This window comes from Molothrus aeneus, chromosome 10 (assembly GCF_037042795.1).
Source record: "Molothrus aeneus isolate 106 chromosome 10, BPBGC_Maene_1.0, whole genome shotgun sequence".
NCBI lineage: Eukaryota > Metazoa > Chordata > Aves > Passeriformes > Icteridae > Molothrus > Molothrus aeneus.
Window position 1 is genome coordinate 22180534 of NC_089655.1, and position 15819 is coordinate 22196352.

The 15819-nt window shown below is 47.1% G+C and overlaps 1 protein-coding gene across 1 annotated transcript in view; it reads right to left on the reverse strand.

The window, feature by feature from the left end:
• The window catches only part of LOC136560712 (multiple epidermal growth factor-like domains protein 6), a 191509-nt gene that overhangs the window by 43754 nt on the left and 131936 nt on the right, over window positions 1–15819 (reverse strand). The window contains exons 9-16 of the mRNA XM_066556710.1: window positions 13712–13834; window positions 11118–11255; window positions 8118–8240; window positions 6520–6642; window positions 5427–5585; window positions 3055–3186; window positions 424–552; window positions 116–244 (exon numbers count right to left, since the gene is read on the reverse strand). Of these exons, the coding sequence (XP_066412807.1) occupies window positions 116–244; window positions 424–552; window positions 3055–3186; window positions 5427–5585; window positions 6520–6642; window positions 8118–8240; window positions 11118–11255; window positions 13712–13834 (1056 nt within the window). The remainder of the gene's footprint in view (window positions 1–115; window positions 245–423; window positions 553–3054; window positions 3187–5426; window positions 5586–6519; window positions 6643–8117; window positions 8241–11117; window positions 11256–13711; window positions 13835–15819) is intronic.

The window sequence follows — 15819 nt, forward strand, 5'->3', positions numbered from 1 at the left end:
TGCAGGAAGTCACTCTCCTTCCCTTCTGCCTGCCCCCTTTAGGTTATGGGGAATCTTTTACAGACTGTCCCACTGTGCACACATTGAGCAAATCCCAAAAACGCTGGGGACTTACTGAGGTGGCAGAAGCGGCCGTAGAGCCCGGGGTCACACAGGCAGGCTCCATACAGTCTGTGGCAGTGGCCCTTGTTGGCACAGTTGCATGGCTTGTTACAGTTCTTCCCAAAGAAACCTTTTGGGCAACCTTTGGAGTGGACAAACACAGGAAGGAATCAGTGGCTACAGGTCAAAGCCCCAGACCCAAGCTGGGGCTCTGCACAGCCTCGCCACCACTGGCTTTTCTCACCCTCTGTTCTGCTCACTATTTTAAATAAAGGATCAAGTGGGGAAAAGTGGGGAGCTGAGGCAGAGCTGGAGCCATACCATCCTCGCAGAGCTGGCCCAGCACACCGAGAGGGCAGTGGCACTGCCCTGTGCCAGGGTCACACCAGCCTCCGTTCTGGCACCTGCAGACACCGGCGCATCCTCTGCCGAACGTCCCGGGGGGACAGGCTGTGGAGAGAGCAGGGAGTGTGAGCACAGCAAGAAACCCTTCCCCTCTGCTGTAAAGGAAGCAAAACAAGGCTTTGGGCACTGAGAAGGGCAGAAAGGTTGATGGAAGGTCCGGGACACAAGTCATGTGAGGAGCAGCTGAGGGAGCTGGGGGTGTTCAGCCTGGAAAAGTCATGGAGACCTCATTGCTCCCTACAACTCCCTGAGAGGAGGGTGCAGCCAGGTGGGGGTGGATCTCCTCTCCCAGGCAGCCAGCAATAGGGCAAGAACACACAGCCTTAAGCTGCACCAGGGGAGATTCAGGCCTGACATCAAGAGGAATTTCCTCACAGAGAGCGTGACTGGGCATTGGAATGGGTTGCCCTGGTAAGTAGTGGAGTCACCATCCCTGGAGGGGTTTAAGAAGAAACTGGATGTGGCACTCAGTGCCATGGGCTGGTTGAGAAGGTGGTGTCGGGTCATAGGTTGGACTCAGTCTCAAAGGTCTTTTCCAGCCTAATTGTTTCTGTGATTCTGTGAAAACTATGAGCAAGGACAGAGTCCTTATAATTGAGCAGGCTCTAAATAAAGTAATATTCTTCTGTAAAGGACATCTCAAAGGACACTGAATTAACCAAGTTTGGGGAAGTACTGTCACGTATCCAACCCTTCCCAGTACATGCTGCCCTCCCCACAAAGCACGGACTTAAAAACCATTGCCTGTCAAATGCAAAGCTTAAACATCAGAGCACAGCTTTGAATACTTGGAGATAAATATTTTAAACATTCTTTTTTCTCTCCCAAACACTATTATAAAAATAATATCTTGTTTTTCAAATGTAGTTTCTGAAACTCCCCAGGTAATCATGGCAGCAATGGATCCACGACAGCAAAAAACTGTGAGATGCAGCCTTGCTCTGCTCTTTGCAGCCTGAGCTGCCTGAGTGGATACAGTTGCTGGAGTCATCTGACTTCACTGACGTTTTATCAATGTACATTAAGAAAGTTGACATTTCACATCAATTTCCATTCGGCTTCTTTAGTGCATTATTAGAGAAATTTAGTTCCACTTTTCTCCACTGTTTTAGCTCACCCTAAACCTGCTCACCCTAAAACCATGAATTGTGCTGTATATTAAAAAATGCAAGAGAAAAGAGTGAAAGCAATCACACATGAGTAATTAATACAGATTAGATATGGTATTTATCACTGTCCCTGCTGACTTCATCAGACAACAGGTTTAGCTCAATAACACAGTCCTATTAAAGTTCTTTAAATTCCAGAGGTGAATTCCATTAGACTACATGCATGGATGTCTAGTGCAAATATACATCATAAATTTTATTATTTATGAAATGAACTAAAGAATTTGGATACTGCCTTGAAATTTTTATAATCTCTCCTGAAGTACCAGCACACCAGGGACAGAAGTAAGAGCATCCTCACTTGATAGCTTGAACTGTTGTAGACAGACTGGAAATTATCCTTTTAATCCTCCCCATTCCTACTCTCTTAGCTGCCCCCAGAGTTTACAAACCAAACCCACCATCAGTCTCCCAAAATAACCACAGGCAGACTGCTGGTTTCAATCACATCCTTGATTTTTCTACATTTCTGTCCATGGGATGAGGTCTCCTAAACAATCTTGATGGCAATTAACCTGAAGAGTGCTGTCTACTGATGTCAAGTAATAAATTTTCATCGACTTTTTGTCTCACCAGTGACAGCAAAGACTTTCTGAGAATGATGGGCCATCATGTCACACACCACGAAATGGAGGGACCCATCTCAAAGAGGAAATCTGCTGTATGATGTCTCAGACAAGCAGCAGACAAGTTTTGCCAAACTGCAGATGAAGAACAGCACATCAAGAAATCACCACTCTCTTTCCTATGGGTTTTGACACATACTTCTGAATCAGAAAGATCTTCTGCCAGGAAACAGGAGCAAGAAGAGTGAAAACCTGTTATAAAGGGCACTGACTTGGCAACAGAATTCTGAAAAATACCATTTCCAATGTGAAAAATTAACTGCTCCAAGTAAGTGATGCTAATAATAACAAGAATGATGAGGAAAAAGAAACGGAAAACATAAGAAAAAAAATTAAAAGGGAATATCTTGGGGTGCTACAATGGAAAAACTCAATTTTAGCATACATGTCCACCCAGGCTGTCACACCAACTTCTGAGGCAGACTTCTGGAGTCACCAAGGCAGGTTGTGGAACAAAGCATGGCCAGCAAACTTCATCAGCTTTTAGCAGCAGAGCAAATAGGAATGAACAACAACCAAACACTCAGGACAGGGATGATTCTGTCCTGACCTTCACTGAAGTGCAGGGACTCCTGTGCACTGCAGCATCACTTACAGCTCCTATTTACCGTGCCCCAGCACAATAAATTTGGTTATGAGACAGATGTGCTCCTTCAGGGGCCTCGCAGATGAGAAGTACAAGAGGTTCCTCCCACTCCCCACCTGCAGAGGCCCTGCAGGAGGATCAGTGCCCCTGCCAGCCCTGTACTCACTCTCGTTGCAGATGACACCAGCCCGGCCGGGCGGGCAGACGCAGCCGCTGCGCTCGCTGTTGCAGCGGCCCCCGTGCAGACAATCCTCACACCTCAGGCTGCAGTCCTGGCCAAACGTGTCACCCAGGCACACTGGCAGCAAAAAAACACACAGGCCTGAGTGAGCAGCAGGGCAAAACCCCTTCCACAAGCTCTCACCTACGGCTGGGTTGTGAACACCGCCGGTTCGGCACAATGGCACAGCAAAATGGGCATTCCTGAATTTCCCTCTTCCTGTTTCTGACTCTAAGTGCAAGGAAAGCTGGGTGTTCAGCTGGAATTTGCTCCCCTAAATGCTGTAATTCTCCAGCCAAGAGCACTTTGAGCTACTTTTTAAAAGCAAGAGTTTTGCCTTCAGAAAAAGTGAATTTGCACCTAATGCTTGATAACATTGTATATGACTGGAAGAATTTATTGGGACTTTCCTTGTCTCCTTGCTAGGCTATCCCTGTTGTTTTATTGCAGTAAGTGGATGTAGTGCTACTTAAACATAGCTCAGTGGTATTTTCAACCATACAGTGTGAGTGTTCTAGGAAAACAAAGCAAAATACATATTTATCATGTCTCTTCACTTCATGGATATGAAAAGTTTTATATAGGAAGCCCGATATGAAAATGCTTTTTTTTTCTCCTTCCCCATCCTCCTTTTATCCTTTGCCACCCTCACATTCTCTTTGTTGGGAATATTGAGACAGGCATGCAAAATAAAGTGACTGTCTGGTAAAATACTTCAGTGGCATTGAAGATCTCATCCACACAGTTTAGAGCCTTCAAGGCTTAATGGCTGTGGCTGGAGGCTTTTTGGAAGGGGATTTTTAACAGCACCTGAAAGTGAGCTGGCAGCTTATTCAGCCTTATTTCAGTAAGTTACAGGCTGGTTGCATTTCACGAACAGTTTCCTGTGTGAGGCCACTAGGTCTGAGCACCCAACTGTTCCCTTTTCTGTAGCTGAACAAATGCCCAAGCTTTCAGGGACATTTAGAATCCCAGTGCTGCCACTTAGAAAAGGGTACAAATTCATACTTCAGGAGAAGAATACAGACCACCATTAAAAACATCATGCTTCCACCTTAAAAAGTCATTCAAGCTATAGAAAATATTTAATTACTTGCACCAGCTTACTGTTAAAGCAGGTTTTTTTATAATACAGATAGCAGCACAAAACCAGGTCTGAAAACACAAGGAATAAATTGCTATTTAGGAGGTAAAATAACTTGCTAAACCATTTAAAGTTCCTTTTTTCCATCACCTTTTCATACAAACCACTACAGGCTGCAAAGCCTGAGCCTTAGAAAAAGTGCAGCTGCTCAGCTGTGACTGATAATACCCAAATTTCTGTAGCTAAATATAAATAAAACATGCAAAAAGTGGTCAATAAATATTTGATTGTGGTTTCCAGGCCTGATAATTTTGCCTGTGGTTATCTCATTTATCAGTTTCCCAGTTGGTTATCGGTGTCGTTGAGTCCGGCTGGATGCTGTGTGATTTGGGAGGGTCTTAACAGTTTTGTTCACAAAAATAAGGTAATTTTTTATTAAAGTCAAGACCAGCTCCTGATTTTTGCCTGTAGGGCACACTCCTCAGATGGGTAATTATAGAGTTTATATAAAAATCACAGGGCACACATAGGAAAAAACAAGAAATCCTCCCTGGTGATCCACCAGCACTCAGCGCAAAGCAAACACAGGGTTTCACCTCATAACACTCTTAAAATTGTGAAGTTTCCACCTTTGGGTGGAAAGACTGAATCATGCAAAGCCCAGGTGGGTGCAAAGCTGTCCCGCACCCACTCCTGTGCTGTTTGCCACCACTTGAGCTGAGCAACACGTGGATGTGTTGGTGCTTTTCCAAGAGAGTCGAGGGAAACCTGAATCTTCAGAGGGTTGTTTTTAACACAGATAAAATGCAAATATCTTAAACAATAAGCCTCCAGTTGTTGTAAAAGGGTTTGTAAACAGGGACCCATGCTCCCAGCTCTAGGAAGAAGGGAATGTTTCCCCAGGGATTCAGTGCCCTGCAGTAAGCCATGCCATCCTCTCAGGCCTGGCATGACAAGCTCTCTGTGGCTGCTGCCCCTGGACTCTGTACAGACACCCTGCTTTCCAAGGAGCCTGTGCTGTTCACTCCTCCCCTGCCTCCCTCCCAAAGCATCCAGGCACCTCCTGGCTCCTCAAACATGGCCCATCTGGGGTGGAAAATGGAGACAGGCAGGATGCAGGATTAATGCTCATTCCTCTTCCTGATGCTGAGCCCGGCCAGCCCAGCCCCAAATCCTTTCCCAGGACAATCCCCCCAGGTTGCAGTGCTGGCTCAGAGCCCTGCTGGTCACTCACCGACCCTGTGCACCAGGGTGAGCTCTCCTCGAGGGTCTCCATCCTCAGCCAGGGCCCCGAGGGCGAGGTGGAGCAGCTGAGGGGGCCCTCGGAACTGCAGCCCCGGGGCACCAGCCAGCCCTGCTGCCTCCTCTGCATCCGCCTCCTCCGCACCTAGGGCTGGACAAACACAGCCATCAGCACCCCAGCCTGCCCCCACCGCCTCTCATCTACATCTTTTCTTACTATTATGATGCGTTTAGATATTCAAGTAACACCTCTGCCCAGTAGTCCCAGCCCAGGCAATTTCTCATCTGTACTTACAGAGTTTCTGCTATCCAGAAAAGAAAATAGACAGAAAAGGGGAGATGCCCTCCCCACCCCATCTTTCCCTTTTCCTTCTTCTGGAAAAAAACTCTGCTCCCGGAGAATCAAAATTAAATGAGGAGATTCATTTTCCTCATTTGAAGTTTGAGATTATTTTTAGCTAATGAAGGTCATTACTCTTGCTCGTTTTGGAGATGACAAATAGAAAGTGAAGCTGGCTGTGCAATTTATTTTCAGAAACATTAAAACCTGGGCCTTAAAATGACGGGAAATCAGTTGGCTTTCTTTTTGGTGTTGGTTAGAATATCAAACTCTGGCTTAAGGTTTAGCAGTTGCTAAACTTGGTTATAAAGCTGAGTTGCTCTGCTAAACTCTGGACTGGTTACACTGGCAGAAATCCAGAATATCGTCACTGACTAACGGAAAACTTGCCATGGTTGATCAAAGAAGACTCTGGCTACCTTTTTTTTTCCCACAGGATGTTAAACTTCATCAAATAGTGCAAGAAAAGTGTCAAAATGGTATTAATTTCTAAACCAGGAGCTTTAGGTTTTCAAACGTGTCCAGAGGATTTAAGTGTTCATCTGCCATTAATCTTTGGCAAAAGCCATTACTGGAGGATGAACTTGGATCCACCCACTGCACGTAGCCCTACCCTGGCCACGTTCAGAGATGGCTCAAGTTGGGCTCCCAAAATCCCAGGATCTGTGAAAATCCCTGCTCCAAAAATCACTTTTTAAATCAGTGGGAAGTGTTTAATGGCCCACAAGTTTTGAGAAGAACTTACCCACGCAGGCCCATCTGCTGTCCCCAAGCCTGTAACCCTCCTTACAGGCACACTCGTAGGACCCCAGGGAATTCACACAGAAATGGTCACAGTTGCCATTATCCAGATGACATTCATCCACATCTAGAAAATCCAGACATAAATGGTGAATAGGAACAAGTACTTCTGCTTGGAGAGCACATGCTGTGCCCAGCTGCATCTGACAAATTATTCTATACGTAAGAAAACACAATTTTTCTTATGTGTTTTGGGGCTCTCCGTTTCTCTCTGGTATTGGAGGTATGAAAACATTTCAGGGCTACAAGGAGCAGATTATTTCACTGATGTTTTTGTCTCGAGAGAAAACAGATGCTTTTAGCTGTTAAGCTCAGTTAATCCTCCAGTTATTTTGAGGGCTCTTTTTTTTTGGAAGGAGTGTTTTAACACACATCCGTATACAGTGTCCATGGAGAGAGGAGGGAAAGTTTCTCTCTGCTGGCTCCTCTCCCACATCCCCACTTTGCTGCTGGGTTATTCCTGTACTCCAGCCTCACAAAGAGGAAATTACATATTTGTAAAACCTCACCAGCAAAGCTGGCATAGGGTCAGTGACTCTCATTAGGGCAGTGCCCACAAAGCCCTGCAAAGGGCTTTGACAGCATTTCTTCTACCCTGGGCTGTGATTAGTTAGACCGAGCCGCTGGTACCAAAAGAGTTTTGACAAGGGCATGGAATGATGCAGGACAAGTGGGAATGGCTTTAGACTAATAGAGGGAAGGTTTAGACTGGATATTAGGAGGGAATTCTTCCCTGTGAGGGTGGTGAGGCCCTGGCTGCCCAGAGAAACTGTGGCTGCCACATCCCCGGATGTGTTCCAGCTCAGGTTGGACAGGGTTGGGAGCAATCTGGTGTTGCCACATTTCTCTTCACAGAGAAAAGCAAGGCACAATTCTTCCCAAGAATATTTCTGGGTTTCACATTCTCTGAACCTCAGAGAAAGAAAAAACAATTCTTATCTTATTTGCTGTGCCTGTTTTTGTGCCAAAGCAGAATGTAATATGGAGATTGTTTACCCAAAGTGATGGTGTTTTGTTTCCTTGGTCTGTCAGGGCCAGGTGTGTGTGTGTGTCAGGACTGTAGGGGGACAGTCACAATACTCAATGCAGTGGAGTGCTTGGCAGATTCAGTTTAGATGTAATGTAATATAATATAGAATAATAAAGTAATTAATTAGCCTTCTGATAAGATGGAGTCAGATGCCCTATTTCCCTCCCTTTGTCGGGGGCCAAAATATCCACTACAGCCTGGTCTAGTGGGAGGTGTCCCTGCCCACAGCAGGGGTGGAATGAGGTGACCTTTAGGTGCCTTGCAGCCCAGCCCAGCCCTGCTCAGCCCAGCCTGGCCTGGCCCAGCCCAGGCCATCCAGGCCTGGCCCATCCCGGCCCGGCCCATCCCGGCCCAGCCTGGCCCATCCTGGCCCGGCCTGGCCCATCCCGGCCCGGCCCGGCCCAGCCCGGCCTGGCCCAGTCCGGCCCAACCCAGCCCAGCCCAGGCCAGGCCATCCCATCCCAGGCCATCCCGGCCTGGCCCATCCCGGCCCAGCCCAGCTCAGTGCTCACCGTCGCAGGAGCAGCCGTCGGCGCTGAGCTGGAACCCCGCCTTGCAGGCGCACTCGTAGCCCCCCGCGTAGTTGATGCAGAACTGGGAGCAGCAGGACTCCCCAGTCTCACACTCGTCCACATCTGCAAGGAAAGGGCAGCACGTTCAGCCCTTGAGACACCCCCAGCTGCTGCCACAGCTTTGCTGGGAGCTTTTGTGCTGCAGCACTCGCTGCTTTGCACCTTCCTTCAAGCGCATAAACACTGAATCCTGACAGCCACTGCCTTCTACCTTCCCCCATAGCAGCCAAGACCCTCCATGGCCTGGGAGAGGCATCTCCTCTCCAAGTCTGAGCTGCCATAAGGGGATTTACAAAACACCAGCTGGTCTTGCTGGTGATCAAGGACAGGACCCAAGGGGATGGCTGGAGCTGTGTCAGGGAGTTTTAGGTTGGATATCAGAAAAGGTTCTTCCCCCAGAGGGTGCTGGGCACAGCCCAGGCTCCCCAGGGAATGGGCACAGCCCCGAGGCTGCCAGAGCTCCAGGAGGGTTTGGACAACACTCCCAGGGATGTACAGGGTGGGATTGTTGGGGTGTCTGTGCAGGGCTAGGGGTGGGACTCAATGATCCTTGTGTGTCCCTTCCAACTCAGAATATTCTATAGTTCTATGAAAAGAGACAACAGCAAGGACCCACCAGCCCTCAAAAACATTCTGTTTAACAGTAACCTACATTTGACCATTTAGACTTCTTTACATTCAACCTTACTCAATGCAAACTACCAATGCTCTGATCCAACCAGGCCCTTGCTGGACAGCAGCAGCCTGGAAGGTTCATCTGTAGTTTCTGGAAACTGATTTCCTGTTGCCTCCTCCTGCTCTGTGCCCGCTCAGAAATTGGTATCATTGACACCACTGTTGTGGTGATTAGATAGGAGAGCTGAGCTGTTATCTGTGCACTGCAGGCTCCTGGCTGCTGTCAGGCTGCTGAGCAGGTCAGTGGCCATCCAAGGGCCACCTTGTCAATGCTGAGTCTGCAAAATGCTTCTGAACGTGGCCTGGCTGAGCAGCTGCAGATGGGAAAGGTCAGTGTCTCAATTAACCTTGGAAGGAGCACCAACTTTATGAGGAAACACGGACAGGAGAAAGAAAATGTAATTAATCAATCGAGGTGAGGAGGTCAGTGTGAAAATGATTAATGCAGGTTATTTGAAGGCAGTGTTTTCCAGAAATGTCACAAGCTGAGCTCCTCTGCAGTACATCAGGTGACGCCTCGCTCTGGGCTCCAGCAACAGCCCCTTGTTTGTGCAGGAATGCAAAATCTGCATCCCACAAAAAGGAGATTTTTGCTGTTAAGAGCAACTTTTCATGTCTTTAGCCCTCCTCTGTGTTTTCCCCCTTCCCTTGCTGTGTCTGGAGTATCTGCTTCCCTCTGAACTCCCCAGCAGCAGGTCACTGAGCTGGGGTGTGGGCAGGAGGCTGCTTTGCCTCCTGTCAGCAGTACAGACAAGACTGTGCAACCCACCCACCCCTGTGAGGCTCTGGCTCCAAATCTGCCTCCCAAACTTTTTCTGTTTTTGCTTTTTAAGCTCCATCATCACCCGCCCTTGCAGGCCTCAGTGCTTCCCTCCTCCCCTGCTCCTCCTCTCTCTTGCACTTGGCTTTTTTTCCTTGCAAGACTCTTTTTGTCTGTAATGCCTCTCACACTCAACAGTGCTCCCACTCTCTACCTCTTCTCATGATCTCATATCTCCCTACACTGCTTTGTGGTGCCTGTTCCTTTTTCCATTCCCCCTCTCCTCCTGGCTATTCTTAAAAATTGTAATGGCATAGTGACAGCAAGCCCAAAGCAGAATGAGATACATTTTGCATGACAAAAGCCATAAACAAAACAAAAACATAAAACAAACACACACACAAAAAGAATCTCATAGTAGAATTGCTTAAAACATGAATGAATTTTTAAGCTTGTCTCTCAAAATAAACCCAAAATAACTCGGGAGGTGAAAGCAACAAAGTGAGTATAACCTCATCACTGAGCAAATCTGATGGAAACACAGCAGGCTCTGGAGCACCAAGTGCAGTTTGTGCAAGAAGCACTTGGGAGCACTTGTGCTGCTGCTCCCAGCCACCAGCTGAGAGGGGAAGGCAAACAAAGTCAGCTCTGTGATGCTTGGGCTGCCCACGGTGAGACACACCATGGCAGCAGGTGATGCAGTGTCATATTGCACTAAATAGTTTACTTAGTTGTTGTTTTATCATTGCCACTCCCTGCCCTCCCTGGGGACCCATCCCAGCCCGCTCCCAGGGCCAGGCACGCTGCAGCAGCACTGCCAGGATGTTGTTAATCAACACCTACAGGAGGAGGGAAGGCTCAGCTTTCCTGGAGCGACAGCTCTCCTGCAGGCTCCCAGCGTAGCATCCCATGAATTCTCTCGCCTTGGTCAATCCCCAAGCACTCAGCCCTGGTAACATTAACTCCTCACCATGGAGTCATCCCTCCCAAAAGGAAAAAACAGTCTCCCCATGGACTTGGTGTCACAACTTCCTCGGGTTTCTCCTTCCCCTGTCAATGCTTGGTACCCCGGGTGGCTCCCTGCTACCCCTGGAGTCCAGGCCCCTCTGCCCACCCCTTCCCCTTTATAAACTGCCTGCTCCATGGGGTTTTCCTCTTTCCCCGGGTTTGTCCTTTGTCCTGTTACCCTGCTGGAATAAACCCTTGCAAAAGAGCCTTTCTTGCCTCTATGGCTGAGCAAGCTGCGGTGAGTGTTGAGTGGAGATTTGACTGCATTGCCTGAATGTTCACTCAGCCTTTCGACAGGAGAGGCTTGCTGGGGACAAGAGATGGGCAGCAGCACCCACCACTGTAACACCCGCATCTTTACCCCGGGCACTTCACACCTGCTCCCTGACCCCAGCTTGGGTCACCTGTGCAGATTTTTCCCTCATCTTGGGTTGCCTGTGCAGGTTTTGCTCCCATTTCAGGTTACCTGTGCAGGTTTTGCCCCCATCTCGGGTTACCTGTGCAGGTTTTGCCGTCCCCGGCCAGGCGGTGGCCGCGGGGGCAGGAGCAGCGCGGTCCTGCTGCCGTGTGCTCGCAGCCGTGCTCGCAGCCGCCGTTCCCATCCCGGCAGCTGTCCACGATTTCCATCTCGATGCCTGGCAGGGAAATAAATCAGAAGGGTGTTAAAAAGCAAGCCCAAAGGATGTAAAACAGCAGCCACGAACGCTGTAGCAGTGAGTGGAATCAGCTCACAGCCCCTCCCCAGAAGAGCAGCCTTTGGAGCCACTGAGCTCCAGGTGTTTGTGTCACAACAGTGGATGCTCTCAAATTCAGCCATGTGAGGCTGGCTCAGTGTTCAGCAGCCACCTGCTGCAGGAGCCGTCCCAGCTTTCCTCAGGTTTATGCTTTGCCCCAAAGGTGGAGCAGAAGCATCTGAGGAGTGCCCAAGTGATGCCCCCAACACATCCCGATGCTCTTCCCGAAGAGCAGCTTTGAGTTTTGCATGGGAATGGCAAAGAGCTGGGTTCTAAAACATCCTCAGCAGAGTCCTGCTGCTGAAATGGACACCCAACCACAATGCAAAACAACCTCCAGGTTTTGGTTCTTGGATGTCCCTTCCAGGGGGACACAGCAGCTGAGGCTTTGTCTCCTACAGCTAAGACAGGGTGGTGCAGTGCCACTGCCAGCCCCCTTTGCCTGACAGATTTCCATGCCCTCCTCAGGAGGCTGCACTGGACAGCCCTCAGAACATCCTGGCCATTCCAGTGGGAACCCTCACATGAAAAAGGGAATACCTGGCCACCTCATTCCCATCCAGCTCCTTCATCAGATCATTTCTCCAGGATGCAAAGAAACCAAAGGGTCAGTTATAAAGATTTTCATGAAGGATTAGCCAGCTTTTGTTACAGAGCTATTTAGAGAGGAAATAATTTCTCCTACTATGTAGGGAAACTGAGAAACACCCTTCCTAAAGGAGCCACTGTACTTCCAGAAACAGCTCAGATCAGAGTGGTGGTCATCAGATCTGGCACAGAATTTCCCCAGACACATCTGTGCTGCTGGGCTCTGGTCCCACCCCTGGGAGCAACCTGCTTGCCAACAAGAAATGTAATTCCAGCTGGAAGAGGGTATAAATTAAGAGAATAAATATCTCTACATCTCATGCATAGTGTGATTATTTGCACCAGGGAGAAAATCTCCCTGGTCTCCTGTCCAGTGTGTTAAGCTGGGATTTAGTAAACCCAGCAATTAAATGCAGAATCTGATTTCATACACAATCTTCATCATTTACTTTGTCCCAGCTCTTCATCAGTAAAACTGAAATACCAGCTCTTCCCCAGCCACTGGGGAAATGAAAGAATAAACAAAGACTGTAAATTGCTCAAACACTGGGATAATCCTGATCATAAATATATGCAGAATGTTTTTATTTTTATTGTTTGCTCTGCAATATTGTACATGAGGCACAGAGAATCACCATCCCCTGAGATCTGCTGAACATCCAGAAAAATTATTATCAGAAAAGCACAATGAAATCTAAGTGGTCTAAACCTCTTTTTTATGCCTATGACAGAAGATTTCATATCTATATATTAATCACATTTCCTCTGCCATTGCACCACTCACAGTTCCCCATCACCTATGAAATAACTCTCCAGGATGTCTCTCACATAATTGGGTTTTGTTCTTAATGTATGTTGATGCCTTGAAACTGGATTTCATTCTTAATAACTATTTCTTACACACACATTCTTAAATAAAGCGCTCATTCTCTGGCATGCAGCATATTTTCCTAAGGAAGCTCTGCTGAAAGCTCTTGCACAGTATTATTAGATTGAATGATCTTTGCCCACCTCTTTGCTAAAACAGGTCATGCTTTTGTCTGCATTCCAGGGAGCTTATGTTAGGTCCATAATAACCCCAACTCTTCCACATCACCTCCTTTATTAATCTAAATTTGCCCTCAAGGGCAGGCCAGGGATCACCTATCAGCTAACAGCACTGGGAGTCAGTCCCCCTCTCCAGAAAAGCTGTGTTGATTAAGAAACCCCGCTGGCAAGAGGTAAGCATGTGAGGAAAGACAACAGGGCTCGCTTTAGCTTGGGAAGTTTGAGTTGTTCAACTATTTTTTCATCCCAAATCTTTCTTTTTTTGTTGGCTTTTTTTTTTTTTTTTTAAGCATCCTCTTAACAGTGTCAGTAATCTCAGGAGAAACATAAGCAAACCCAGACAGGTAAAGACAAGAGCAGAACATCGTGTTGGTTTTCTCTTGCATCAGGTCTGTAAGAAAGCTGGGAGGAGGAGGGCAGGAATACATTTTACAGAACAGCAGCATTCTGGTGGCTCTGCAGCAGAATTCACCAGACTCTGAAGACAAACCAACAGGGCTATTTGCTCTTTGAAAGGTAGTAATTAAGGTCTGTGAACACAGGCTTAGGAACGCGTCACCCTGCAAACCCAGCAGCAGCAGCAGAGGAATAAAACAGTATTAAGCTTGATCTTTTGCATACATTTACTCTGCTGGGGATGGTAATCCCAAAGAATCAGAAGTGAGGCCTGGCAGGGAGCAGAGAGGAGAGGAAGAGGAGCAAGGCTGGGCAGGGTCACTTACGGTAGCAGCGCCGCCCGTCCGCGCCCAGCTCGAAGCCGGGGCTGCAGGCACAGCTGAAGGAGCCCGGGGTGTTCACACAGCGATGGGCACACCTGGCCCTGCCCTCTGCACACTCATCCACGTCTGCAAGCACACAGAAAGTCGTTCAGCTGGACACTGAAATGAAAAAATAATGCTGCTCTACGTGGACGTGGCTGCGTTTCCAAATATCTGCTGGGAGGATTATCCTGGGGTCAGCCTACAAAGGACAGCACCCAGTGAGCCTGGGAACATTATACTCACATTATTCCCCAGAACAATCTTTTTCTGAGCACCATTGACCTTGAACTTCTCAATGTGAACATTTACAGTATCAAACACTATATTTGCAGTTACCAGCCAAAGCACCTTATTTATTATTCCTGTAAAAAGAGCAATGGCAAAAGAAGACCTCGTGTGAAGAACTCAGAAGAAACTTCCAAAACTCTGAAATTATCACCATGTCCTCCAAGCCATTATAGTTAAATTAATGGAACAGGAAATAGCTGATTATTCTCTGCATGTCAAATGATCTGGATTAAGTGGTGGTTGGGTTTCAGCAGGGATGATGGAGACAGATCATCCCTGAATCCTGCAGCTGCTTTACAGCAGTGCAGTGGGGGAGGCACCTGCTGCAACCACAGCAGCTCCAGCAGCCCTGTGAGGAAAGGAAAAGCTGCTAAGCCTTTGGTGGGGAGGCTGCTCTTCCCCCAGTCCTCTGCCAAGCAGGCTGCTTCTCAGCTTCACACTTGCTGGTCTGTATTTTGGAGTTAAATGTCCCCAAAAGTGTCGATCTTCCTAAAATCTCAGTGGAACATAAAGTACTTTTAAGGAGTTAGTTAAAACTTTTAATTAGTTTAAAAAAAACAAACAAACCCACAAAAATTTACACTAAATACAGCTGCACAGAACACTGACCTCTATGCAAAGACTGGTATCATACATGGCAAACCCCTGATGCATCTCCTGGTCTTTCCCATTCTGACATCTTTCTGGCAAAATACAGATTATTTATTGCACCAATGCTGACAGGGAGCAATCTGATGTGCAGCTCTTCACTTTTTATCCCAGCAAACCACACTTTCTAACAGTTTTGTCCCTCCACACGTGCTGTGCCCAGTGCTGTGCTCGTGGCCCCTGCACTTGAGCACAAGGAGCTTGATGGATGCAATCAGGCTCCTTGCAAAGAGAGGCCCCAGGCAGTGCAAACACCACACATTGGCTCATGAAAATTTCAGGACAAATGACAGCTTCTCTGAAGCAGCCATGGGAGCAGCTGCTGCTTAGAGTAAAATGGGTTATTCCTCCTTTTTCTCTAATTGTCAGTTTGCGAGTACGCTGCGCTGGCCAAGGCTGTAAATATTCTTTTCTCTTCTTCTTTTTAAATAGAAAAAAATTAAAAGTTGAACGACAGCCACCATCCTGCACAGGTTTCTTCTGTCCTAGAAGTAATAGCTGAAGTATGACACTTCAGCTGCCCTCTGTCTCCTTCCAGCTCAGTTTCCAGAGAGTCAAACAACAGCTTGAATTTTGCAAAAGGCATTGAGTAACTTCTAGGAGAAAAAACCAATAATTGTATATCCATGGTAAGACACACTGCTTAATGATTCAAAAGATTCTTGCCATGAGGCTGGGGAGAAAATTTGTTCCAATATATAACACTGCAAGTTAACTCAGTGATTCAGTTTATACATAAATCAACAGAAATGTCAATGTGTATCTGAGATAAAACAAACAACAGGCTGACCCTACTGCTAAACCCACTGTTGTTTCCATGCACTCATTATCAGTACATTACTTGAAAACAGTTTTTATTTTCAGTAATTACTCATGAGTAATTCCAGTAAAAGTGAATCACTAAGATGTGCCATTCTACTCACAGAAGGGCTTATAGGCAACTGAGTAAAATACTCAGGGTAGGAAGTAAATATTTTGAAAGGCATCCAGCACCCTTTATCTGAGACAATAATTTATATATTGGCAAGATTTCGGCCAAGTTTTCAAAAGAGGAGGGCAAAATTAGTGTGTGTATATATATATATATTTATATATATAAATATATATATGTACACACACCCTGATCCTGACTT